The sequence below is a fragment of the Aptenodytes forsteri genome, unplaced genomic scaffold (genome assembly GCF_000699145.1).
Source record: "Aptenodytes forsteri isolate BGI_AS27 unplaced genomic scaffold, ASM69914v1 Scaffold66, whole genome shotgun sequence".
NCBI lineage: Eukaryota > Metazoa > Chordata > Aves > Sphenisciformes > Spheniscidae > Aptenodytes > Aptenodytes forsteri.
The window spans coordinates 1,097,600-1,125,145 of NW_008795131.1; the positions used below are offsets into that span (position 1 = coordinate 1,097,600).

At 50.2% G+C, this 27,546-nt stretch overlaps 2 protein-coding genes across 2 annotated transcripts in view; one reads left to right on the plus strand and one right to left on the minus strand.

Annotated features, from left to right (window-relative positions):
- The window catches only part of BLMH (bleomycin hydrolase), a 36,648-nt gene extending 34,504 nt beyond the window's left edge, over window positions 1–2,144 (minus strand). Inside the window, exon 1 of the mRNA XM_019471810.1 lies at window positions 2,140–2,144. The gene's annotated coding sequence lies outside the window, so the exon portion shown is untranslated. The remainder of the gene's footprint in view (window positions 1–2,139) is intronic.
- A 19-nt stretch (window positions 2,145–2,163) lies between these two features.
- CPD (carboxypeptidase D) lies at window positions 2,164–27,226 on the plus strand. The gene is made up of 21 exons (XM_019471768.1): window positions 2,164–2,228; window positions 2,395–2,642; window positions 10,560–10,702; window positions 11,448–11,617; window positions 12,222–12,589; window positions 13,010–13,201; window positions 14,115–14,282; window positions 15,477–15,586; window positions 16,013–16,115; window positions 16,583–16,725; window positions 17,307–17,476; window positions 17,971–18,282; window positions 19,923–20,118; window positions 20,402–20,537; window positions 21,357–21,506; window positions 21,932–22,027; window positions 22,122–22,186; window positions 22,347–22,478; window positions 22,861–23,046; window positions 23,363–23,462; window positions 24,303–27,226. Exons 1-21 carry the CDS (start codon window positions 2,164–2,166, stop codon window positions 24,527–24,529), a joined length of 3,480 nt encoding a protein of 1,159 aa, XP_019327313.1. The 3' UTR covers window positions 24,530–27,226.
- Window positions 27,227–27,546: the final 320 nt, after the last annotated feature.

A 27,546-nucleotide genomic window follows, 5' to 3' on the forward strand; every position in this document is an offset into this window, starting at 1 on the left:
CAAAAAAAAGCCGTTTCCCGCCTGTTTCTCCCCAGCCTGCCTCCTGCGCTGGGTTGGCCTCTTTTCGCAGCCGGGGATGGTCCTGCGCCCAGTGGCCGGGCTAACCCGCATGCTGGCCAGCGTGTGCGGGAGAGCGGTGCGGTGGCTGCGGTTTGCCGTGCACCTGCTGAGGAGCCACGCTAGCTCCGCTGGGCACAGCCCGTGCCCTGCGCGCGCCCGGGCACTCCCAGCCTCCGTGGCCGTCTGTGTGTGTCTCCCTTCTCCAGGAGTCCGCAGCTGGAAACTTCTCCTCTTGAGCTTGTCTGTAGGCCTCGCTCTTGGGAGCGATGATGCTTTCACCATGAGCTGTGGGATGCTTAAAATATTCGGGGTTAAGTGTATAACTGGTCTGTGTACAAACACGTTAACAGAGAGTTGTGTTGAACAGGGCCTGCCCCCATCTTCATGTTTCATGGAAAATTCCCTGGATTTAGCAATAACGCTCTGTGCAGCAGCGTTTCCAAATACAGGCCCTGTTCCTGCGGCCCTCTTCCCCGTCTGTCTTGTCAAAGCACACAGGACTGAGCCTTAGGTGCCCACGCTGACCCGCTAAGCTCTCACCTGAACCAAGGGGGCGAATGGTGCGAAGCTGCTGCGCCCGGAGTGGGGCAGCCCAGGAGGGGAGATGGCGCCTGTGAAGCCCAGCTCCGGTTTGGGGCCCTGGGCTGCCCCAGAAAGCGCAGTGACCAGGCTGGGCGCTGTCTCTTCATTTGCTGCGTGTTCTTCTTTAGAAAACTCTGGAAGGTCCAAACCACTAAGGTCAGCGCAACCAACCGCCTGAAGTTGTGCAGAGAAAACCAGAATGCAAAGTCTGATCAGATACGAGCAACGCACTGAAACAAACTGTGGCCCTCTTCCCAAAATGGGGATGGAGAGAGAAGCGGACAGGGGGTGGCTGACGGCTGTGGGGCACCGTAGGGCTGTTGGTTGGACCCAACCAAGACACACAATGTTCAGCATCATATAATGTTTGCTCAGTCTTAGGGAACAAAATTTGCTTGGAAGAACTCTCTTTATTAGAACTTGGTGGATGGCGGTGCCCATGGGGATTGTTGCTCTAGAGGAATTTCATGCACTGCACCAGTAATTTGCTTGTCCTAAGGATCCTTTGGGACAGCTCTGATGCAGCAGTTTGCACCAAAATCCCTCCAGACTTAGTTACTAGGGAAACTCATGCACGTTCTTAATATCATTTAGAAAATACCTTGGGCTCTTTTTTTTTTTTTGTTTTGCAGGTGTTTGCGGTGGGTTTTGCATGTAAGCCAGGGCGAAACAGGAAGAACGCGGTGCTTTGTGCACCCCTCTGCCTGGCAGCACCAGTTAATGCTGGTATAATTGTTAGACTAACATAACCGCTGATAGAAAAATGAATGGGTAAACAGAACTGTTTGATTAAAAAAAGAGATAGCAGGTGTAATGCAATTCACGTGCGCTATTTTAAGCAAGGCAAAGGTATTGGTCACGTTACCTCTCCTCAGAAACTAAATCCCATGTGACTGAATGAGGAGAGCTCTTTTTCCCCTCAATGCTGTATTTGGTGCAAAGAGGAAGGGCAGAGACAACTACCTTTGGGATTCATTGAAATGCTTATGCTGCCTGTGATCAAATTAAAGCGTGATATAGGGCATGCTGCGCTATATTTTCTGACTTGGGATTTTAACAGCTCTGTCACGTATCCAGATTTTATTTATGCAGGTCAGTTCTGTTGTACATACCAAACGTTGCTCAAAGCTTGACGAAGAGCCGTGGACATCGCTTCACATGCAGGGCACTGCTTGTCTGTCACGGAGTTTGAGGACTCTATCTTAGGCGGAAGCAAGAAACTTGTTTCATCTCCAGTAATGCCAGATGTCAGTTTGGGGAGTGAATAAACCAGTCCTGAGAGTTGGTTTATTGCAAAAATCTGCTGGCTTCCCCAGCATGCTCCCACTTGGATGCTCTTCAGACCCTCTGACAATCCTGCTCGCTGTGTTGGAGGCTGGCATTAATACGAGGGGATATGTCTCCCAGGACGCTGTATCTTTTTGTCCAAAAGTAGCCAACTTGGTGTTGGACGAGTGCGTATCTGTTAACGTAACCTTGGTGTAGCTGCAGCTCCACAGGAGTTCTCCCTGCACAGGGCTGATGGAGCAGGGTCAGATTGCTTCCTCTTCCAAAGTAGCGTTACTGCTGGGCAGCTCGTCCAGCGGGCGCGGTTTGCCTCGTTGATCCCAAATAGAGTTTGGAGGCTCCTGAGAACACGGTTTGGGTGGGAAGGCAGCAGAATAACTGGTTGGGCGGCTGTAGCTGGCTTCCTGTTGAAATTGTTCCAGTATGACTCTTTCTTTTTCTTCTTTTCCTCCTTCCCAACCCCAGGTTTCTGCTCTCTGGCAATCTTCATGGTGGCTCAGTGGTTGCAAGCTATCCCTATGATGACTCTCCCACACATAAGCCCACAGGAATCTACAGTAAATCAGCTGATGACGAAGTGTTCAAATACTTGGCAAAAGCTTACGCGTCACATCACCCCATAATGAGAACGGGCAAACCCAATTGCCCTGGCGAGGAGGGAGAGACCTTCCAAGATGGTATCACAAACGGTGCCCAGTGGTATGATGTAGAAGGTAAGCTGTGCTGGTGCATCACTCTAACTCTGCTAGTTCACGTAACAGAGCGTCTTATAGAAATAGTTCCTTGCTCCCACTGAGAAGAGACATCCAAACCAGTGGTGATTATCACCGGGGAAAGGATGGTGGGTGAAGTGATATTTTTAGCTTTGAATGTGTTCTAGCAGCTTGAAATGAAGGGAAGTGGTGTCACAGGCACACCAATAAGTGTTTGATGAATCACAGCTTGGGAGATGTTCGTAGGGAATAGATCACAGCAAACTGGAGGGTTCTTCCTGACCCTGTTAGGTGCTGGAGAGTTACCCTGCATGTGGGAGGCTTCACTGGCCAAATTAACTGTCATTAGGTCTCCAGGTGGTTACTAAATTTTGATACAGGAAAGAGGAAACTATTGTTAAAGGTATTAAACCAATGCCAGTATTCTGTGAGGTCTTTTTAACCACCAAACTTGTAATTTTGTAAATGATTATAGAATAGGCTGCTGTAAAACTATGTAAAATGATTTAAATGCGTGGTCTGAGCTAACGTAGCTGCTCTCGCTGGAAGCGGGGCAGGGAGTTTTTCTATGAACTGCTCTGCTGTTAGACCTGTGCAGAGGGTGACAACCAGCACGGACTGTTCTCGTCCACCAGTGCGGTGGGATCTAGAAAGGATCTGAAATCCGGTCTGCTGGAGCTTCTAGGAGACCTCCTGTTCCCTCCAACAGGCAGCTGCACTGGGAGGTGATGTGAATATAAGCAAATTACCTCCTGGTGGCACCGCTCTGCTCGTGTGGAGGTGGCTGGCCTGGCTCACCCACACTGTGAGCTGCTCTGTGTGTGTTGGTTTTGCTGAAAATGGGATTTAAAGGACAGTTTGTGTGACAAGATGCTCTCGTGGAAAAGGCTCTGTGGGCTGTTGGGAAGAGAAATCTTGGCCGTGTCGTTAGAAGAAGTTACACCATTGCCGTGCCCCCTCAGCGGATGTTGTACAACCACGGCCTTGCCAGACAAGTGCAGAAACTTCTGTGGCGAGGACACAACAAAAACCTTGCATAAACGATCCGAAGAAGTTGCGTTGCTTTGCTGTGCCTGGACTGCTCTGCTTTCCCTCACACTGGGGCTGAGGGATGATGGCAGGAGTGCTGAGCAAGCAGCGACGTCGAATGTTGTTTATCCTTCAGAGCTTACAGCTTAACAAATTCTAATAAGACGGTGTCTTTCCAAAACATGGGCTTCAGAGCTGACTCCTGTCTTAACCCTGCATCCACCTTGCTTGGGAAGGAGGGAGAGGGATCCAGTATTGGGCCTGAACACATCACCTCTGCTGGAGGAGGAATTCTTGATTTCAGTAGTGGCTGAATCATTCCCCAGGATTTCACTGGTCATGAGATGTTGTGTTCAAATAAGATATGGGTTTACCTCTTTCTCTAGCGGCTCTCTGCTTCCCTCCACCCTATCGAGCACACCAGCCCTGGTGTTTGCTGGCTCAAGGTTCACTCTGCTGCTGTGAAAAGTCCAGCAGGAGGAAGGTTTGTGTAATCTGGTGAATTTGCTTACGAGGGAACAGGATATCCTGGATGATCTGCGCTGCCTTGTTCTGGTGGCGGTCGTTATCGGCAAACATCTCGGTCGGGAAGTTTGTTGGTTGTAGCTCTATCGTTTTCTGCCCTTGTAATGAAGCGGGATGGGTGTGCTCTGAAGGGGGGATGGTTCCAGAGCTTTGGACCTGGGTTCCCCTGCCCCCAGTGAGCAGCATTTTGTCGCTGCAGCGTTAACTTCTTCATCCTCCTGCTAGGATGTGAGACTCCTGGCTAGTGGCTGTGGCGCTGGTGTGCGAGCCTTTTGGGCTGCCTTTGCCTTGTCAGCGAGCGGAGCAATGTGAGACTCTGGCTAGTGGCTGTGGCGCTGGTGTGCGAGCCTTTTGGGCTGCCTTTGCCTTGTCAGCGAGCGGAGCAGAGGTTTCACCTACTTTCCTTTCACAGCAAATGGCAAGGTGTGAACTGAAGACCGGTTTGCTCCGTGCCGTCATCGCTGTGGTTTATGCTCCATCCAACAGCCTCCAGCCTCTGCGGAAACAAACCCTTTTGCTGTGACGAGCCACAATCTTGGGCTCAGCGCTGATGGCTGTAGGCGATTCATGGGCAGGGATTATAGGGAGGGTGCACTGACACTAACTCTCAGAATAGAGCATTGCTGAGGTTGGCAGACCTGTGCGGTTTCTCCCCTGCGTGGTGATTTACGTCTCGTTGCTGTTGAAGATGCACACGTGGAGGGTGATGGCAGCCCCTGGAGCACCTCCCAGACTGAGGAGTTCACGAAAAGTGTAACCCACGGGAGCTGGGATCCAGGAAAGAGCATGGGTGAACTAACAGGTACCGCGGCGGCCAGTACACGTGTATTTTGATGTTGTGTGAAGTTACTGTGTCCCTTCAGGGTTTTAGGTGTTAACATTTATTTTTAGTGGTGGATGAAGAGCAGGCAAAGGGGAGTCAGTTGTACACAGCGTGTGACAGAAGGGGCAAAACCACCATGGTGGCTTTCTTGAGTCATCTGACTCGCTCAGCTCTGTGCCAAGGACTGCTGAGGCTCGTACTCGGACCAGGAGGCCTTTCCCAGTGATTGCAGAATTTGCATGTGTGGTAAAATGAGGCTGGGGAAATCCCAGTACCCTGCGGGAGCTCACCAGAGCACACGGTTCTGTGAACGGTGCGGGGCACGTGCTTGTAGCCTGTGAATCAGGTTGTGCCAGGAGAGACTGCAGGCTCCAAGTGAACGAAAGCCAGGAAAAACAAAGAAATGAGAACATAATATCTCAACAGGTGGAAATTTTCCTGCCACGTTTTATCATGTGAAATCAAACATGCTGGAAAGCCAACTGCTGTGGGATTCATTGTCCCAGAGTTACCAGTTCAGGTTTAGGCTGGTGCCAGACCCCATTAACTTTCATTTGAGTTTGCAAACAACCTCTTATGTGTGTCAAACCAAGGTGGCAAGTACAAACCATTGGAGTAATTGTTAAGGTCAAGTGTGCGCAAAGATGGCTCTCCGCCAGACGGCTGAATTTGGCTTCAGCATTCCAGCTGCTATAGATAAGCACGACTGGGATGCTTTTTAGAGGCTATCTCTGTTGTACATGCTCTTACTCTTCCTTCCTTTTTAACCTCTTGGGGTTTTAACTACTGAGTGGCTGATTCAGATCAAGAGAATACGTGCAAGTCTGGGCTGGTGTATGGTCCAGGTGATGCTTGGAAAGCGGTTAAGAAACTGTTTAAGTCTTATCTGTGGGAAGGACGTGCTTGCCTCTATTTTGTGAAGAGCCCAATTCAGAACTGAATTCAGTGTAACGTTCAATAGGGTATTTTGCGGGCAGCCTTGGAAGGTCTTGTTGTTATTTGCAGTCCCTTCCTAAAAGTTATTTTCCGTGCTAGTTTTACTCTGATGTCCAAGTGTTTGAGGTGTTTCTGGTGTCTATTGGAAGGCACTTCTCAGGTTGAAAGTGGATTTAGGTTACGTGTGCTTACTAGGTTGTTTTGACTGTGGTTACTAGCCACACTGAGCTTCCAAACAGCTTTTAGTGGCATCAAACTCAGAGCAATTAAAATGAGTGCTGAGAACAGTGGGTGCTCATGGCATCACTGTGGTGGCCTCTGTTTCCTGGGCACGGCAGAAGGCGGTTGCACAGCGTGAGCTCTGGTAGCAGTTTTCAGCCATGTCTTTCTGGGATATGCACAATTAGCTGCCCTTCTGTGTTTGTGTTTTCATAAAATTCTTATTGCAAATTTTTCGTTCTTCTTGAGAAAAGTATTGGCTTGATGGTTCGAGGGTCTGAAGCCTCTTTTCACGTCTAACATGAACTGCCGGGCAGTGCTGTGGTGGTGCAGCTCTTGGGAAGGCTCTGCCCTCCTCTTCGAGAGAGCCCCGGGAAGGCTGCAGGGCTGTGCTGCTCTGGGCTGTGTCATGCAGCTACCGGAGCTGGAGGCTGAAACCTCACCTCCTCTGAGTTTTAATGATTTCAGACTAATGGACCAAAACGTTCCTCTGCCTGTTTGGTGCTGCTGCTGGTGCTTACCTGGTCTTACGCTATGAGCCAGTCGATTCTGTCCACAGAGTAAGCAACCTGTGCCACGTATTTAATCATGTCTCTAGCTTGCTTTGTGCCGTCTGCTCTCTCTGCAGAGCAGACAGGACCATTTCTCTGCTTTGACTTAGCTGCAGGTCTCTCATCTCCTAATGTCTGCTCCAGCAAGAGCTGGAATGAGAGAGGTTTCTGCACAGTGCAGTTTGAAAATAGAGTCCTTCCTAGCTGGCCTGGAAGGCTTCCTGGCACGTGGTGTATTTTATGGTATCTGGATCCCCAGGCTTGACTCTAGAGAGCTGCATTCTCCTGCTTGCCTGCCTGGTGTAGAGCTTGGCAGGGAGCAGAGGCATGCTTGTCAGTGAACTCTGCAGCGCTTGTGCTGCGAGAGGTCTGGGATCCTTGCCTGAAGTGCAGTCCTGATGCTCAGGGAGTGGGACGGAGCAGGAGGGAGGTTTGTTCCGAGCATTTTTGTGACCTACTGCCAGCCAGGGACTGACTCGCTGTGACTGTAGGCTGCTCACTTTTACTTTACTTTCCTCACCGGTAAAATAGGTATCATGCTTCATTGGGAGGCTGAAGCTTTACGCAGTGTGGGCTAAAAGACACCCTGTGATTAAAAAAATGCTGGAATAAATCCAGCAAGTTATCCCAGATATTACCCAAACAGATAGGTAGAGTAGAAACGTTGTAGTCTGACGGTCCTTTGCCTTGGGTGTGCTTTTTCTGCTCTGCTCCTTGAATGTAGGGCTCTGCTAATGGTAGGCTGTGTACAGGTCTCTCTTTACACCTCCAGATCTTCTGCATAGCCAGGAGAGGCTGTGCAGATGGTATATGGAAAAATACGTAATTCCATATGCTGTAAAAATAACTGTCCTGCTCTGCAATGGGGCCATGTGAAGGCCAAATATGTGCAGCAGATAGAATCCAAATTTTCAAGCATGCAATGGACTACTTTCTTGAAGAGACAGTTTTACTGAAATTGATGTAGCAAGCTCTAATTTAGTCCGTTGCTGCTCTATTATGGGTGAGCATCTGTCCTAAATTTGCTTGAATGGCAGATGAAGCACTAAATATGCTTCATAATGGCTCTGGTTTACGTATGGATGTTTTCAAATGCATTAGCGTCCTGCTATGAACAGATGGTTATAGGCTGGCAAATTGTTTCATTCTGCATGGTGTTTACTGGCGAGAGAGCAGCCCGCTGTGGGTTACTTTTCTGAGCCTGGTAACAGGAGCTGAATAGAACAGAGTATGTATCAGATTCGCCGGCCTTGTTCCTCTAACCTCTTGAACTGAGTTTGAGAGTTTTAAAGTCCTCAAACACTTATTGGCCCCTTGTGCTGGACAGAAAAGTCCCTTTCTCGTTTTGGTCTCAGCCCGTGCACAAGCTGCAATGCTCTCCTGGCTGCAAGTGACATTTGATTTGTTACAATAAAAGCTTCGTGTTCCCTTAGCAGCAGGCTCCCAGAAGAATTGAGAGGAACTGGGATGTCTTTGATACGGTAGCGTCCTGCATATCTTTCCCAGGGGTCTGTTCTTCTAAATCCTACTTTATGCTGTCAGTCCATCTCTGCGTTACCTGAGTGTGGTGGGGCTATTGAATTCAGAGCAGCGGTCCCTGACCTTTTGGGACAGTGAATGCTTGCAGCCACCACATTTATTATAAGACTCCTCTGCTTGGTAAAGTGCTGCTGATAGCTTTTCCTGGCCGTGCATTAACACAGCCTCTGCAAATGCCAGGTAGTGCATTTGCATCGTGGTATTGATCCATTCTGGCAGGTTAATTGGCCAGCACCCCGGAGGGTCCCTCGCTTGTGAATGATTAGGAAACTGCTCAGACAAAGCAAGTGAGGTTAATTAGCATAGCACTAATGTAGCACTTTGGTGGGCGAAGCAAAGGACGGAAGTACAAAGTACGCATTTCTACAGACTTGCCTGCTGGGGTCCTGCAGGCTGGCGCCGTGACACGTACCACAGGCTGTCTTCTGCTTTCCTTCCTCCTGAATTTTGCATCTGCCTCCCGCAGGGCAAATATATAGCTGTTCCATGACAGATGGGCTTCTGAGAACCAGTTTGACTTCCTCAACTCATCCGGAGGAGACTCATTGCCTGTGCCCCTGTGTCCAGCTGCCGCCGGCGGGAGTCGTTCAGTCGGTGCGCGGAGGTCTCTGGGCTGAGTGGTCCCAGGTGCTGCTGTGCAGGTTGGGATGGAGCCGTCTGGGCAGTGGTGGCCAAGGCCGTGGCATGCCAGTCTGCCCGGCTTGTAACTGTATAAGGTTGTGTAACCCAGAAGTTACCATCAGTATGCATAAAACTTAGTGTGGTGTGTTTTCCATACTGACACAACTGCCTGATTTGCTGGTGGTGGTGGGAACGATCCTCTCATGTGGCCATGACATCTGGCTACAGGCATGTGGTGGGATTTGTCAGGGTGACTCTGAAACCTGTTTCACAGAGTTGTGGTGGTTTTGGAATGTCCTTTTTACTATTGAAGACTCCCATGAATGTTTAGAAGGCTGAATATCTGCAGTCTTCAGCAGCATGCTGAAGTCTGAGCTCCAGATCGTGAGTGTTGATACCCGTGGACCTCAAGTCCTGCTGGTACATGGTTCACTCCTGTTTGAGAAACAGGTTTGCTTGCTGAAGGTTGGACGTAAACTTCAACAAATGGGGTCAGGACACTTGCTAGAACAAGGTGACTTTTTTGTTTTGTAGCAGTGCCTGTGGTTTCTCTGAAGGGCAAGAATAGCAAGGTGAGCTTAATACTGGGAAGCAGCTCTGTGCCCTCCTGTTTTCTGGTGCTCATGGAGGTTTGGCTGGTTTAATGCCACGCTAGCAAGCTGTCCCCAGGTGCTGCAATATCTTAAATTAATTGAGACTGCTGCCTTAAAGAGGAGATGTGGGAGGAGGCTAATGACTTGGCTGCAGGGCTCAGGGAAAAGAGCAAGTTTCCCAGGTGGACAAGCCTGTGTCCTGTTCTCCTCTTGCAGGACCTGGCTGTTGTGGGGTCACAGGAGTCCTCGGCGGTGAGGGAGGTATCACTGCCCTCCCAGACCAAGAGGAGAATTTCCTGAAGGTGACTTGGACTTGCTGCAGTTCACTGTGTGCTGTCACCATGCCAGATCTTGTCAGACTTTCTGCTAGGGCTGCTCTAAATATCAAGTAAATGGAGACCTTCAGATAAGGAGTTCAAGGAAAAGAGCAGCCTGAGGAGGTAGAGAAGGGGAAGCATTGCTCTCGTCTCGTCTAGATTTTTGCTAAGATTTTTTTGGGAGAACAGCTGTGTGGTCCTTGAAGCTTTCGACACGCAGATTCGAGCTGCCACCTCCCAGATTCATAGTCTGGTGTGTTCTTTTGTATCAGAGGCCTGAAGCTTATTTTGGGTAATGTCTCTTGCAGGAATACCTCACAAATTTAAAGGTGGCTTGGAGCGCATAGCGAAGGACTTGGCAGCAGTCATGTTCAAACTCCGGTGTGCCTGCCCTGGCCTCCAGGATTTGTAGTGTCTGGAAAACGTCTTCACAGTGGAATGAACCCATATGAATTTCCAAGTGCTGTGCTGCTGAGTTCAGTTGGCAGAGCAGTGAGACCGAAGGGACTGTCGTCTTTGAACAGTCTGTGGCTGATTTGAATGGCCCAGTGTGCCGGTCACTGGGAGAGACAGAGCTCAGTCTTCCCCAGCATGGGCTCTCGCCGTGGTCTACTCTGACTTTTCTCCTTAGGTTGTTCGCTCTGGAGCTAGGGCAGCATAGTGGTGGCATGCTGTGGGGGGCTGAAGAACAGGGAAAAATGTGCATCCCGTGGCGGGATGTCTGTGCGTTGCTCTTGGGACATCTCTCTGCCTTATTTTCTCAGGTGGGATGCAGGATTACAACTACGTGTGGGCCAACTGCTTTGAGATCACGTTGGAGCTGTCCTGTTGCAAATATCCGCCGACCTCCGAGCTTCAGCAGGAGTGGGAGAACAACCGGGACTCTCTCCTTGCTTTCATTGAGAAGGTAGTGTGGGCTGGGACGGGGTGTGGGGGCAGCAGCTGTGAAACCCGCGTGTCCATAGTGGGCTGAGAGCACTGTGTTTAGTTGCTCTCGTGGCTTTGTTTGCTGCATGTGGTAACACGACTGCTGCAGTTGCTGTGCAGAGGTCGGTGGCTACAAAGCTGCTGTGTATCTCTGGTTCTGCCACAGTTCCCACATCCTCCACCATAACAGAGCTCCGCTCAGAGGGGCCTTGTGGGGTTCAGTGTTAAACAGAGGGACCGATCAGTGCAGTTCTCACTAAGTAATGCAGAGTACCTTTATGGCCTCAGTGCCATGAACCTGCAGTGATGTTCAAAAGCACCAACACTGCTGAGACCTTGGCTTGCAGAGTCCTCTGCCAAGCTGTCTCCAGGTGCCCGTGTATGAGTTGAGTGGGTGACAGTGTAGGCTGGGAAGGGAGGCAGCTGCATTTTGTCCCTCGGTATGTAACCCTGCTATGTTCATATTGTGTGCCCATGTCGATGAAATAGAGGATTTGTTAGGGAGGATCGGTTCTGAGATTCTGGTGCCCTCCCAGTGCATGCTGGAATTCCTGTCCTTGCCGTCTGGCCAAGCACTGACTGAATCATGGGCCCTTGTGTGTCTTTGCCTGGCAGCTGTCCTGCTCTGCTGCGTTTGGGGAAGGGCAGGGGGGTATTGCTGGGGGAGGACACGGTTCCTCTGATGTTGCCTGTCTTCAGCCAGGCTCTTGCGTTGTTTTCCTCAGGTCCACATTGGTGTGAAAGGCTTTGTCAGGGATGCAGTCACTGGAGCTGGCCTGGACAATGCGACCATTGTTGTTGCCGGTATTGCTCATAACATCACAGCGGGCAAATGGGGCGATTACCACCGACTGCTTGTGCCTGGGACCTACAACGTGACTGCAGTTGTAATGGGGTAATGTCTCTGTGGCAGCCTGCGTCCACACTGCCAACTGCTCATTTTCCTTCACTTGATTTCTTCCCCCAAAGCATCTTGTGTATTTGAGGGGCTTGGCTGGAAGCTGCAGGAGTAAAGGACTCCAGCTTAGAGCTGCAGCTGTGTTTGTTCACCCTGTGCCCCGCTGCAGCGGGGTGCTGCTGGGTGCACAGCATTTCTGTCACCTTTGTTTGATTGCTTGTATCAACCTGCATCTTGCTTTCTGGGCAAAGGGAGAAAGTGGAGTAGGGTCACCCCAGTAAGAATTTGTGTTGTCTCAAGTCTGGGTGTAAACGTGTAGCTCGCCCCTAGGCTAGCCCTGTGATACACCCGGGGCTTCTTCCCCGGTGAGTCTGTAAACAGGAACTCGTGCCTCTGTGACACAGCAAGGACAGCAGCGTAGTTTGGTCTGGTGGCAGTGGGATGAGTCCCGTCAGCTTGTTCGCTGGTGAATCTCTCACGTAGTCGTTAACATCCCAGTGCATTTGGGCTGGGAGGAGTAGGCTGGAGTGGTGGAGAGGCTGCAGGGGGTTTTGGCCTCTGTTCTTCAGAGCCTTGCTGAAGCCAGCTGTTTTTTTCCCAGTTACACACCAGTGACCAGAGAGAACATCGAGGTGAAGGAGGGAGCTGCAACAGAAGTGGATTTCTCCTTGCAGCCAACTGTAATGCCACCAGCTCTTAATGTCACACAGTTCACAGCAACGCCTGCTCCTGTCTCTACCATCACCCCCACCCCTGTGCAGGCAGAGGCCCCAAGCCCAACTTCTCTCCATCAACCCATCCAACCTGTGGACTTCCGCCACCATCACTTTTCAGACATGGAGATCTTTCTGCGGCGGTACGCCAATGAGTACCCCAACATAACCCGACTCTACTCTGTGGGCAAGTCAGTGGAGCTGCGGGAGCTCTATGTAATGGAGATCTCGGACAACCCTGGCATCCATGAAGCAGGTAACGTGGGAAATCCTTTTTAGCGAGGCACAACTGCAAGTGACAGACCCTTTGCCTTGGGAGACTGTGGGCAGAGCAAAAAGGAGCGTAGAGCTGGCACCTGTCTGAAGAGAGACTAGGCTGCTCCTTGCAATATCCTTTCTAAAAAGACCAGGTGCAGTGGGTGGCACTAGTGTGTTAAAGAGCGTTGCGGGGGACATCTGCACTGGTTGTGGAGCTCTGGGGACAAAAGGACCAAGGGACTTCCCTGAAACAATGTTCGTCCTTTTTGGTGTTGTGGGAGCAGAAGGGTAAATTGTAGGTAAATGCCCTCCAGCCCTGCAGAAAGGCCTGAGAGAGCAATGCTCAGGGTGGTGAGACGTCTCCAAGCTTTAGTGTAGTGGTTATAATTGTCTCTTTGGTGTGGCCATGTATATGCAGGTGAGCCGGAGTTCAAGTACGTCGGTAACATGCATGGGAATGAAGTTGTGGGGCGAGAGCTTCTCCTGAACCTCATCGAGTACCTCTGCAAGAACTTCGGCACAGATCCTGAAGTGACTGACTTGGTCCGGAGCACACGGATCCACATCATGCCGTCTATGAACCCTGATGGCTATGAGAAGTCCCAGGAAGGTAGTGCTGTCTGCGCTGAAACATCTGTGGGGTTTCTAGCTCTGAGAACAAGCGTTTGGGTTCATGGTACTTCTCTGAGAAATCGGGGAGCCTTGCTGGAGCAGAAGTGCACTCCGCACAGGGAGGCTGGGAAGGGGCTTGGTGTGTGCTGTGGGATGAGCGGGCGGACCCCGCACTGCAGGATGTGGGTGCTCAACTGGTGCTTGAAGCTGTTGGAGAGAGCTCTTATGCTTCAGCAGTGCTATATGCTGCCCCTGTTTGGGTCCCCTTATGGTTTGTGGCTATCCCAAGGCTTATTTTAAAAAAAGACATTCCTTTGACACAGCTCATACTTGCTGTGCTTTGGTCCATGCTCTTAATAACATGAGATGTGGGAGCCAGGCTGTCTGCCGAGCACTTGTCCAAGGATAATACAGACTTTTATTGTGATGTTGAAATGGGCAGAAACATCCTTCAGGGAAGTCCTTAAAACTGCGTGGCTCTTGCAGATTGGCAGAACAGAGTCTGTCCAGAACGTTTTTCTGGAAGCAGAGCTCTGCTTGGATTTAACAAAGAACCTGTCCAGCTGGTTTGAGAAGGTGAGCTCTGAGGTTTCTGTGGTCGTGACATCCAGCTGCTGGGTTTGTTAATGGTTTGCTGCCTTTCTGCTAGCTGTGGGCTGGCTGGCACTCAGAGCCTGTGCAAACACCCGCTGAAAAGGGCCCTTGGACACCTCTGTGCACAGAGCAGGCCTGTTGCTGAAGGAGAGTGTGAGTGTCCCCTCACTCTGGGGTGTAGGAAGCCAGCACTGTTGTGCTCTCTGCTGTCTTCCATTAATTGATAGTTGTAAGCTCTGTAGTTAAGAGGATGAAGCCTCTGCGCTGAAGTGGGAACTTGCATAGGGCGCAAGCTTGAACTTGTGTTTAATTTGCAGGAGACAGAGGAGGTACCGTTGGCAGAAACAACAGCAACAACTACGACCTGAACCGGAACTTCCCAGATCAGTTCTTCCATGTGGCAGACCCTCTGCAGCCAGAAACTCTCGCTGTCATGACCTGGTTAAAGACTTACCCATTTGTGCTCTCAGCAAACCTGCACGGAGGTATGGCAGCCAAACTGAGCTCCTTCCTTTGCACTGAGGTTCAAGGGATGGGAGTTTGCGGGGCTATCTCCGTGGTGTTCTGGGTGCGAACCGAGGAGCTCTTGCAGAGAGCTCCCTGCCCTTGGCATTGCTGTGAAATGGCAGGAGCGAAGGCAGCCAGGTTCCTGCAACAGGGGTGAGGCCAATTCCAAAGGGCCTCCACAAACAAAGAGTAAACCAAACCTTTTGTTCATGCTGCTGGAAGATGGATCAGAAGCTGGAAACAGAGAGTGAAAACCGTGTCCCCAAGCACATATGTAGGGAGTTGAAGAGGCTGCTGGGAGGGTCACAACCACTTCTCTGAAGGGAGCACATGCATTGAGGAGTAGCTAGCTCATTGCCTCTTGGGAGATGGGAATGGACTCTTGTCAGCGGCTGCTCAGCAGCTGGGTCTGGGAATGCGATACAGTGCTGTGGCTGTTGGAGGCTTTGTAGTATTTATAAAATGAAGGTAACGAGATGTAATCCTGAGGGTTCCCTGCCTTGAATTGCGTGGCGGAACTATGAAATTTGCTGTAATTTAATTATCTTTTTGGAGTGATCTAAATTAAGTCTCTGTATTACAGCTTATTCCCCAGACGGTTTGTCTGCTGGCTTGTAGCTGTGGTAACTTGCAGGTGGTTGCTTTGTGCTAGCATGTTTAATTTTGTAGTGCAGAAGTACCGTGTGTGGGTACGAGGGAGCTGGCAGTTCTCCAGCAGCGGTGGTGTCTGGGGTTCGACGGTGCTATTAGTACAATTTGCTTAGGGAAAGCTTCAGTAAGCCAAAGATGTTATAATCTGACAGTGCTTGCAATAAACTCCAGAAGGCTGAAAAACTACAGCAGTTGGGCCGAGGGCACTATGCATGTTCCCCTTGCTTTCCCTCCTCTGTGAAAGTGATTATTTTGAGGTTGGGCTCGTCCCTCCTGCATGTAAGAGCCAAACCTTTGACATGTTGTGGCTTGGGTTCACCTTCCCAACTGGGTGTGGTTTTATCTATTCCTGTGCTTTTGTTGTCTCTTCTAGCTACTGGGCTTAATGCTTTGTTTAATGCCAAGTCTTGAGAGACAGAAGACTTGGCACTCTTTGGAGAAAACAGAAAAACTTCCCCTATTAGGCTGAGGGATCACTTGGAAAGCGTGCAAGTACGAGTCAAAGCTTGTTTCCTCTGCAGGTTCTCTGGTGGTTAATTACCCCTTTGATGATGATGAACAAGGAATAGCCACATACAGTAAATCCCCAGACGATGCTGTGTTTCAGCAGCTGGCGCTCTCCTACTCCAAGGTAAAGCTCTAACGGGAAAACAGGCACACCCTGCTGGGTTAACTCCTGATGCTGTCAGGAACCTCCTGAGCGGCCGGTAGAGGAGGGCGCAGGTACTGTGGGCGCCTGGTGTTGCAGGCACAGCAGAAGGGTCCTGCGGGAGGCTCTCGTTCCATGAGTGGATGCCCAGCATGTTCTGTCTGCAGGCACTGTAGGAGGAGCGCTCTGTGCAGGCACGGGGGCCATACGCACTGAAGGGTGGTAGAAAAAGCTGAAAACACGGGCCGGGAGGAGAGCAAGGATGTCTATGGGTTGCGGTTGGGTGTGGGTGCAGTCTGTTTGTGCTGCAGCCATACAAACACGAGTGTGTGACTAATGTTAGAGCAAACGTGCCAGTGGCTGTAGAGTGCAGAGACTCAGCTTCACATGTTGCGTCTTGTTTTTTAGGAAAATACGAAGATGTATCAGGGAAGCCCTTGTAAGGATATGTACCCCACCGAGTACTTCCCGCATGGCATCACTAATGGGGCTCAGTGGTACAACGTTCCAGGTAAATTAGACCTTAAATCTCTTGCACTGTTTGTCTCCAAGTTAATGCATGTGCAGCTTAAAGAATTTAGTCTGATCGGTCACAAACTCAGCATTGGTCAGCCCAGATTACTGGGACTTGGGTTTCTTTTATAACTTCTTAAATAAGGTACCCAGATAAAGTTATACCTGAGGGAAGGAATTTATAGTGTAGTTTTTCTGGCTAGCAAAATAGTTTCATAAAATTTTACAGCACCATATTAGCATGAAAGGTATTTACAAGAAGGATGGTTATTTGTCTGCTATTTTGGTATCCCTTTGAAGCTTGAATCTTGTCCTGTGTAAAAGCCTTCTCTCTTCAGCTATAAAATGCGTGCTGTAGTTTGTACTTCATCTTTCTCTACTATCTGATATATTTTTTTTGGGGGGGCTGTAGTACAGTTGCCTTCAGGAGACCTTGTCGAAATGTTTTTTACATTCCTGTTGTAGGTGGGATGCAAGACTGGAATTACTTACATACAAACTGCTTTGAAGTGACCATTGAGTTGGGCTGCGTGAAATATCCAAAAGCTGAGGAGCTGCCAAAGTACTGGGAGCAGAACCGCCGATCTCTCCTCCAGTTCATGAAACAGGTGAGACACTTGGACCCCAAGCAATTGTGTGAGCTGCCTCTGGGGTTTGCATTAGATGTGCCAGAATGAACAGGCTAATCTGCAGGCTGAAGCAAGTGCTGCTTCCTGGCCAGATTGGGTACATGCTCCACAGAAATCATCCCCATCAGAACATGTCTTGACTCCTCTCTCTTCCTTTTCAACATACCAAAAATCTGTATGGAAACAGCGCAGGTGTGGGCTTTTTATTTACCACTACCTTGGGTTTCCCTAGGCTGGAGTGGCCTTTATGTGCTGTTCCCGAGTTGGGGCTGGTGGTAGCGCTGCGCACCTGGGGCATGCAAACAAAGGTGTGGAGCAGAGTGCTGTGGTGGCACCCTGAGCCACACAATTGTTCATTGTACTCATCAGGTGATCTTTGTCCACGCCAGCTGCTGGCGAGTCTAACCTGAACCCTTTTGGAACATGTTGCTCCTCTGGGAACGCTGAACCTCCTGGGCTGGGAGCTGGTGGGATCTGGGTGTCGGTGATCCCACAGCAATGTGTGGGGTGGGAGGCAGAGCAAGGGCTGGCACTCAGCAGGGCTCTGGGTCTGTGCTCAGGTTCACCGTGGCGTCTGGGGATTTGTGCTGGATGCTATGGACGGAAGGGGCATTCTCAATGCCACCATCAGCGTTGCCAACATCAACCACCCGGTGACCACCTACAAGGATGGAGACTACTGGCGCCTCTTGGTCCAGGGGACATACAAAGTCACAGCATCTGCCCGAGGGTGAGTGAGCCATGGCACAGGGAGCAAACAGCTGCACTCCTGACTTCCCAGTCAAAGACTGCTCACCTGGTGCCCGTGTACAATCCAAATCTTCCCTTGTTTGGAGGTGGCGTGGGGAAGGAGTTGATAACTTAGTGTCTTTAGGGGAAATTCTTTTTCAGGCAGCTGTTCACAGAAATGACTTCATCACTTCAACAGCTGCCAAAACCTTTGGGTTAAAGCAGCCTGTCTTCTTGTCCTGCCAGTCTGCCACGTAACCCTGCAGCACCTGAGCCAAAAGCAGCTCAATGCCGTGTTGGGCCCTGAGCTGCTCCCTGTCCTCCTGCCATTCCCATGTCCCTTTGAAGTGTTCTTGCTCTTTGTTTTTATGCTTCCAACTTTTGGCTAGGGAGCAGTAGCAGTCCCATGTGAGTGTCTAGTCAGGAAGGGGGGTGGCTTGTTGTGTGGAGCCTTGAACCCCTGACGTTTCCGTGTGCCTTCTCTTCCCTGGGTAGGTATGATCCAGTCACTAAGACGGTGGAAGTTGGCAGCAAAGATGGGGTGCAAGTCAACTTCACTCTTTCACGGACAGACGTCAAAGTGGAGGAGGGAAAGGTGCCGGTCCTGAACACCCCAGACACCAGCGACCCCAACGAGAAGGAGTTTGAGACCCTAATCAAAGACCTCTCTGCTGAGAATGGCCTGGAGCGCCTCCTGCTTACTTCCTCGGGGGATGTCTCTCCTTACCGATACCGCCCTTACAAGGACCTCTCTGAGTTCCTCCGAGGCCTCTATCTGAACTACCCGCACATCACAAATCTCACCAGGTGAAAACTCAAAGCAGCAGTGCTCGGCTCCTCCCTGAGCAGCAGCCGGTGGTAGGGAAGTAGTGAAATGATGAGCCATGAACGCAGTGCAGAGATGGGGAGCTCGTCCCTCCCCTTCTCTGTGGTCCCTGAGTTCGAGGGAGCCCTGTGTGTAAGGACACGGTGGCGGAGCACTGGCTGCAGGGACTCGCAGATGCATCCGTGTGCTTTTTCCTGAGACATCATTTTACTGACTGAAACCGGGGCTGCTGTCTGTTCCCCAGGGGTGCCTGGCACTGGCGATATTCCCAGCATTGATATCCCAGGCTTCTGCAAACATCTCTGTTCCATGCTCTCTATTTCCTCCGTTTTCCAAATCCTTTCTGACATCAACCCTGCTAAAGAGTCCCCAGCAAAAGTGATCAAACTTGATTTACAAATCTCAAATGGCCTTTTTTGATTGCCTGCCTTCAGATTTTAATTCAATAGTGTGAGACATGTTTGAGTTAGCTTGCCCTGAGCCAAGGTCTCTGCCCTCCTGCAGGAGACCAGCTGTCTGCAGTCCTCTGCTTTCCTTTGTGACCTGTAGCGCTTACCCTCTGTCAGCTTTAGAAAGCACGAATCTCTTTGTCCCAGGACCTCATTTGCTTGTTGTTACCAGGCACAACATGCTCATGTGCTGTCCCCGCTGGTGCCAGGGCTGCTTTTCTGATCTGTAGCCTCTATTGTCTGTCCAGTTGCATCAGCCCCGATTGTGTTCCCTGCTTTGCTTGCATTCAGTGTGCTAACTTAATGGCATGACTGTAGCAACAACTTCTGTGTTACTGGAAAGAGGCCTGCTTCTGTCCTCTAAACCGGGTGCTTTATAAATTAGTTTGATGTCCAGATGTATCCCACTCTGAAGGGAAAAAAAAAAAACAAAACAAAACAAAAAAAAAAAAAAAAAAAAAAAAAAAAAAAAAAAAAAAAAAAAAAAAAAAAAAAAAAAAAAAAAAAAAAAAAAAAAAAAAAAATCTCTTTGTCCCAGGACCTCATTTGCTTGTTGTTACCAGGCACAACATGCTCATGTGCTGTCCCCGCTGGTGCCAGGGCTGCTTTTCTGATCTGTAGCCTCTATTGTCTGTCCAGTTGCATCAGCCCCGATTGTGTTCCCTGCTTTGCTTGCATTCAGTGTGCTAACTTAATGGCATGACTGTAGCAACAACTTCTGTGTTACTGGAAAGAGGCCTGCTTCTGTCCTCTAAACCGGGTGCTTTATAAATTAGTTTGATGTCCAGATGTATCCCACTCTGAAGGGAAAAAAAAAAAACAAAACCAAAACAAAAAACCAACTGGAAGCACAGAGGCATTTAGCAGTTCCACATTTATGGTGATGTTACAGGCTATATCGAGATATATGGAGCATTGGGCATCCCGTACATCTGGACCGGGATACATTCTTACACAGATGCTTGTGTTCAAACTGATGTTCATAGTGAATTTGGTTCAGTGCTGCTGCAAGTCTCTCATGATGTGGTTGTGTTTTGTGTGTCACGTGTCTTTGCAGCCTCCTCATGGAGGTAGGCAGCAGTTCCTTTCCACGCCAGGATTTCTCCGTAAGGCCAGGCTAGGGGTGCAGTTTTCTTCCTGAGCTGACGCTCTGGTTTCTCGTCTCTTGGCAGTTTGGGTCAGAGCGTCGAGTTCCGTCAGATCTGGTCCCTCGAAATCTCCAACAAGCCCAACCAGTCTGAGCCTGAGGAGCCAAAGATCCGCTTTGTTGCTGGCATTCATGGAAATGCTCCTGTTGGTACAGAGCTGCTCCTGGCGCTGGCAGAATTTCTTTGCATGAACTACAAGAAGAACGCTGCTGTTACAAAGGTGAGAAGCCAATGTGAGGGACCATCTTGGAGCCCTCCAGTTATATCCTGAGAAGACAGTGCTCACTGGGAGAGACTTGTCTTCTTAACAGTGGCTTGCTGGGTTGCAGCGATCTCGCACATAATGGGGAGGTGTTGTGAAATCCACAGGGCCAGTGGAAACCTCTGACTGCTGATATCGATAAAAGCAGTAGTTCCTAGGGTGAGATCCAGACAAATGAGATGTACAGAGAATGAACCCTACTAATTGCACTTCATGTACTGTTTCTCCTCCTTCTGTTCAGCTGATTGACCGAACACGGATTGTGATTGTGCCTTCCCTGAATCCAGACGGACGTGAGATAGCGCAGGAGAGAGGCTGCACGTCGAAGATAGGCCAGACTAATGCTCATGGCAGAGATCTGGACACAGACTTCACAAGTAAAGCAAACTAAAGCGAAGTGATGTGTAGTGTCCCTGTAGAAATGCAGGCTGCTGTAGGAGTCTCCTGCTAGCTGCTCTAGGGTTGGGGGTAGTCGTTTGGTTAAAGGGTCTACCTGTAAAGAGAGCAGCACTCCTGCCCTGGAGCCCAGGCAGCACAGCTGCTGGGAAGCTTCCAAAGCTTGGATCTGCCTTAGGGATGGTAATTTGCAGTCCCTTATTTGCAAGGAAAAGACGAAGCAAAGTTCTTTAGGAATAGTCCAGAGGTCGGACAACACCTAATGTATTTTTCCTTTTAATTGATTTCTTTCAAACCCCCATTTCTGAAAAAATGCCCTCCGTTTGTGCTTCCTGGAAACAGTCTCCTTTTTTTCATGCTTTTCTGGTTTCCACGTAACTGCTTGCTGTATCCATAGCACTGGATCAGTGCTATGCCCACCCTTCCTGGGGACAAAGTGTTCCCTCTGGCCAGGTTTGGCTGGGATCATCCCAAATGCTTTCTTAAGAAAATGTCAGTTCAGTGACATTGAGGAGGGCAAACACACACGAAATACCCTCTGCATCACAAAAGTAAATAGCTTGGGGAAATAGGGATGTGTCACATTTGTTTAGCTTTGCAGATTAATTCCCCCCATGGGTAGTGTGGACTAGGTGCTTTACTTGGTGTCAGGTGCATCTGCTGAGATCTAACAAATACCTTTTAATATATGCAGCAGACTTAATTTCAGACATAAACAAAGGATGTACTTCTGCTGGCCTCTCAAATAGCAGAGGGAGCTGTTGTCTATTCCCTTTTCTATTTGTTGTTCTGATTTACAGGCAATTACTCCCGGTACTCGGGGACACAAGAGCCTGAGACCAAAGCCATCATAGAGAGCTTGATATTGAAGCAGGATTTCAGCCTCTCTGTCGCGCTAGATGGAGGATCTCTGCTTGTCACTTACCCATACGATAAGCCAGCGCAGACAGGTATGACTAACTCCTCCAGGGCCTTGCACGCATAGTTACCCTCGGGCTGTCTCTGCAGAAGTTCATGTGACCACACGGTGTAAGAGTTTCTTGTGCTGGTGGTGTTCTGTAAGCTCCTTTTGTGTTCAGCCCTTTGTATGTGGCGTTGACAGTCTGTTAAGTAAAGCTGTGAAACCTCACAGGATTCAGCTAGGGATCAGAACACTTACCATTTCCATTCCTACAACAGGATTTCAACCTTTCGTCTGCCAAAGCCAGTCTAAAGTTGTCTTTTGATACCACCCCTCAGTGTTAGAGGAAATCTGGAATGCCCCTGAAACAATGTGTGTCACTGTTTAATACAGGATCATGGGGTTAGGATGGGAATCTGCCCTCCCCCAGTGAATAGGAGTTGCACTCTCAAAGTCTCACTTTTCTCTTTGTAGTGGAGAACAAAGAAACACTGAAGCATTTGGCATCTCTGTATGCAAACAACCATCCGCTGATGCATTTGGGCCAGCCAGGCTGTCCGAATAAGTCAGGTATGTTTGGTTGAATCCTTTAACCCCCCTGTCGGCTTGTGCTAGACTCTGCTGGGAGCAGATCTGTCTGACAGCTGTGTTCTTGCTCTCACAGATGAGAATATTCCTGGCGGTGTGATCCGTGGCTCTGAATGGCACAGTCACCTGGGAAGTATGAAGGTACTTCATCCCAGCACAAGGCTTTCCATCTCTGCTAAACAAGCATTAAAAAGCATATTTGTTCTGATGCCTGGGCAAAACTTCCCCACCTCCAGCTGCACTTTGCAAAGCTTTTTAAATGCCACCTATTTTGTTGTAACTGCGGTTTTGGTTTTTGCAGGATTTCAGCGTTACGTTTGGTCACTGTCCTGAGATCACTGTTTATACGAGCTGCTGTTACTTCCCGAGCGCAGGGCAACTTCCCAGACTGTGGGCAGACCACAGGAAATCTCTCCTTAGCATGCTCGTGGAGGTGAGCCGCAGTCTGTGCGAGGAAATTCCAGCAAGGAGTAAAGGTAGTGGGCCGGGTGGGGAGGGGGAGAGGAAGAGAGCAGTATGGAGAGTCTTTGTCTTCTTATCGGTGCTGTGTGATTACAGACGGTCAAAACAGACTGTGTGAGGAATGGATTGAACAGAGGCAGCAAGTGACCAGGAAATGTGTTGACATGAGAGTTAAACATCTGTGCTGTTTTGCCTCACGGTGGGGCTGAGCAGTCCTTGCAGTATTGTGCGCTTTTATTTATTATGAGGGTCAGGGATGGAGAACGGGCTGTATTTTGAGGGGAGGATTAGATCCTACTTTAGTTACAAATGTGCCATACACTTGGATCTGAACGTGAAATGCTTTATTTCAGGTTCATAAGGGAGTCCATGGGTTTGTCCAAGACAAGAGTGGCAAGGCAATTTCTAAAGCTACCATTGTTCTTAATGAAGGTTTGAGGGTCTATACTAAAGAAGGCGGCTATTTCCATGTGCTGTTGGCCCCAGGTTTGCATAACATCAATGCGATAGCTGACGGGTACCAGCAGAAACATGTCAAGGTATGTGAATGTCTGTATTGGAGATCTTCCCCACTGCTCCCTGTCGTATAAAGGCATCCCCTATTTGGGCTCTGCCTCGTTGGCTGTGTTTAGCTGCTTATTATGTGCCCAGGGTAGCTGTTTTCTGCCCTGATACAATGGATGGAGAAGAATTTCCCAGCACAGCAGCGTGGTTTTGGGCAGTAGCTTTTCTTTCCATTGCACTTGTCTTTGGCATCTGCCTGGTCCTGCCCTGGTCAGCAAGTACCTCTCTTGCCTGGACGCCTAACAGAGGTGCAGGCTTTGAGACAGTCCGAGCTCTCATATCTTTCTGCAGGTCTTTGTACGTCATGATGCGCCCAGCTCTGTGTTCATTGTATTTGACACGGAAAACAGGATATTTGGTCTGCCAAGGGAGCTGGTTGTAACTGTTGCAGGTAAAGTGACACCTTTGATCAAAGCTTGAGCTTTGCTTTCTGTACCGGTTCATGCTGTCAATGACCCTTCACTGAACTGGAAAGTAGCCTGTGGACTTAAGCCATCTCCTGCTTTCCCTTCTGAACACGTGCTTCTCCTCGCAAACTGGTCCGACAACCCTTGGATCTGGTGATGCTGGGCTGGCAGGTGGGAGGGAGGGAGGGAGGGAGGAAGGAGAGAGAGTTGCAGTATGTGTAGAGCTGGGACCTAGGAGATCTTGCTTCTTCCCCAAGGTTTCTTTTGAGTGGTGTGACACCAGGTAAGCATTAAGAGGTTTTTTTTTGTCAAGGGTGGCAGCTGCTGGGGAGGCTAGAGTTTATACCCAGTGGTCTGCAGAGGAGCTCAGTGATGCTATCGTTGCAGGGGTCTGAAGGGTCCAGAATGGACTTCGAGATGCCTGGAATGGGGAGAGCCTGTTTATGTGTAGAGCTGGGACCTAGGAGATCTTGCTTCTTCCCCAAGGTTTCTTTTGAGTGGTGTGACACCAGGTAAGCATTAAGAGGTTTTTTTTTGTCAAGGTGGCAGCTGCTGGGGAGGCTAGAGTTTATACCCAGTGGTCTGCAGAGGAGCTCAGTGACGCTATCCTAGATTGCGAGCACAGAAAATAAAGCTAGTGCAGTGCTGCTCTGGGAGCAGCTCTCTTGCACAGCATGTTTTCTGTGGCCTAGGAGGAAGGAGCAGGGTCACAGTGAAGTGAGGAAAGTGTGTGTGACTGTAGAAGGGAAGAGAGATGGTGGCAGGCCTGTGAGTCTCTGGGGTGGGGGAACATGGCATTAACTTTAATATCTTCTTTCTGGTAGGTGCAAGTATGTCTGCTCTGGTCCTCACCGCCTGTATCATCTGGTGTGTCTGCTCAATTAAGTCCAACAGACACAAGGATGGCTTCCACCGCCTCCGGCAGCACCACGATGATTATGAGGATGAAATCCGCATGATGGCCACCGGCTCAAAGAAGTCCCTCCTGAGCCATGAATTCCAGGATGAAACAGACACTGAAGAAGAAACATTGTACTCCAGCAAACACTGACACCTCCCGGGCAGGAAAGGAGGTTCCCATGGACCAGACCCGGTGGCGGGGGGGGGGGGGGGTCCCGGGGGGGCGATCCCTGTGGTTCAGTTTTGAAACATTAGCTTGCAGGATGTGTCCTCCAGAGGTGTGGGTGGCAGCTCCCAACTTCCCTCTACTATTTGCTCTGTTCCTATGTACATGCAAATCCGTGGGTGTTGGAGGCTGTGCTTGGGCTAAGGACATGGCTTGTTTCATTTTTGCGTCAAGATCTGGAGGTTCACGTGACATTGTTTGAAAGGCAAGTTTCGGGGTGGCCCGCAGAGTTCCTAGCACTTCCCCAGCATCTCAACACAGTGTGCAGGTGGTGGGGAAGTGCCCCAAGACCTGCATGGGGTCGTAGTTACAACACTCCATAGCAGTTTCTCTACCTGTTTTGAATTCTTTTTTTCCACTCTGTGCTTGGGGGAAGCCAGATCCTTCACTTGACTCCACGTTCTGCAGAGCAGCCCTCTGAAAAAGACTGTACTTGGTTCTCAGCTGCTCCCTTGGAGCTTTTCCCCACCATGAGATGCCGTGGCCTGCTGTGATCTGCAGTGGTTGTGGAGCGCCTCTGATGTGTTGCTAGTTCCAGGCAGTGACTTGGCATCCTGAAAGCTGGGGGAGATGACGTCCATTCTTGATGTGAGCTGGAGAAAGGAGCAAATGTCAGAGCTTCAGTGAACTCTGACAAAGTTCAGTTGCTTGCCAGCTCTGCAGTACTGCTGTTCCTGACTTCTGGGGAAGAAACTTTATCCCCATCGCCCCGGTTGCTTTTCATTTGTGTAGTAGACTTGGCCTTTGGGGTCTTATGTTAGTGTTACAACAGCACAACATCTGAAAGAGCAACTGAAGGTTGTTCTAAGCAAACGGATAAACTGATTGGGGTGGATACTGTAGAAAAGCAATCAGTTACTGACTCCACCGATCAGTTTTGCTCAAGTCCACCACTATTCAGGAGGAAACAGTGAAATCTGACCACTGCTTTGTATTTGAGCATTATTGGAGCAGCAGGGAGAGGTCATGGGAGTATCCATGGCCCACCTTCAGTCTTAAATTTTGAAGGAAAGCTGCACCATTTGCCATTGTCCACCTAATACCATTTAGCGATCAGAGCACTTTGGAAACACCCTCTCATCAAGCTCTGGTGATGGTAGGCATCAAATTAGCCTGCTGGCTTGGCTCTGTTCTGCTCCTACAGTGTCCTTGAAGTATGTAGCAAGAGCTCCACCTGCTTGTGTGTCTGCAGTCGTGTCCACTGCTGCGGGGGCCTGGGCGCAAGGCGCGAGGAAGGGCTGAACGGCTGTGCTGAAGGAGAAGGGAAAAGCAGCCAAATTCTGTTTTTTCTTCACTTGGCAGGAAGTTGGAAAGCAGAGCCGCAGCATGCGTCCCCAAGACACGTGAGATTTGTGGGGAGTAGAAGGGATGTCCAGAAGGGAAGAATGGCTGAAATGTTTGATTTCCAAAGCCTTTATGCATCTCTGACGTTCCTGTGCTTTCTGGGCAGAAGGCTGGGATTAGAATAGGCACTTATTTTCTTGCTGCTCATTTTCTTTTTTAATTCTTGCCCCTCTGACCCGAGCTCCGGGGCGCAGGAGCCTGGCGCAGCAAAGTCTTAGGCACCTAGTTTGCCCTGAGCTGATCTGTTCTCCAGCAGCCTGGGGAGGCCCACTAGTGAAACCTGCACGTGGTGTCTATGGGGGGTGTTTGCACACAAATGTATGACGGGGTCTGTTCTGCAGGCCGCTGGCCTGGTCCCCTCTGGGGGAACAGCGCAGCGGGTTCCCCGTTGAAGGCTGCTGGGCCACATCACCTTGGGAAGGAGCTGTTCCTTGCCTTTGCGTGCGGTAGATGCCCTTCTGGAACCACACGCCTGTGGCCGTGCTGCCACGCTGACCGTCTCAGCAGCTGCGTGCTGATTTTGTGCAGCTATCTGGAGGGACAAAGATAACGCTTAGACCTCAGTATACCTTCTTCCCTGTTCCACGGGGAATTATATCGCAAGAAGCGCGTGATAAGATCTGGCTGGGGAGGTGTGCTGGGAACAGGGAGATGAGGCTGAGCGTTCCCCGTGCTCCTGTCCCGCATTGCTGTGGTGTGAAAGAGCTGCTCTTGTTGCCTCTGTTCTGCAGGAGCCATGAACATTCCTGTGCCTACTCCCAGCTCATCGTGCTGAGCAGGGGATGGGGTTTGGTCCTGGGCCGTGACCCTTTTCCATGTGTAATGCGCTGCAGCCCACCAGCACGCGATAGCGTTAACCCTGCCTAATGTCTGAACGTTTCCTGCTTCTGAGGGCTTTAACAAGAGACGCAGCTGGGGTTTTATGTTAAAGTTGAGTTTGCAAATGGCTCTTAGGGCTTTGTTTGGGCTTGCTTTGCTCTGGCAGCAGGTAACAGGCTGAGCTGGCCTTGCGTTGTCCCACTAGCAATAAGTCTCGTTAGGAATTGGCCCTTTCCCTCTGAGAGTGCGTTTTGCAATGAGCTTGGAGTAGGTGCATATTTTTAAGGTGAGTGGATTTGAGATGTTTTGCAAACGTGTGAGACTTTTTTTACACAGCAGGACCGGGTGGGGTGGCTGGCTCTCGCTCCGTGCTCGGAGCTGCAGCGAGTAAGCGCTGGGGGCTGTTTGTCGCCAGTTTTGGGAAGGCTGGCGCGGCCTCCCCTCGCCGTCAGTCTGTGACGCCCCCTGCCGCTTCTGGCGAGGAGCCGGTCCCCCGCGGGCGCTTGTCCCTGGAGCGTGTCGGTCCGTGCACTGTGCCTTCAAATGTACATTTTTTAAAAGGGACTTGAATCGCCTTCTCCTGGAAGCGGGGCGGCGTGCGGCGAGGCCTGGCTCTGCCCGCAGCCGGGCCCTCTGTTTTTTACCTGTATACTGAGATCCAATAATCTGTATAAAACTCTGTTGGGGTCCGGCGGTGGGTGGCTGCTGCTGCCTGGGGCGGCCGGCGGGGGCTCGGGGCTGGAAGGAGGACGCCGGGGGACCGGACCGGGCCGGGGGCC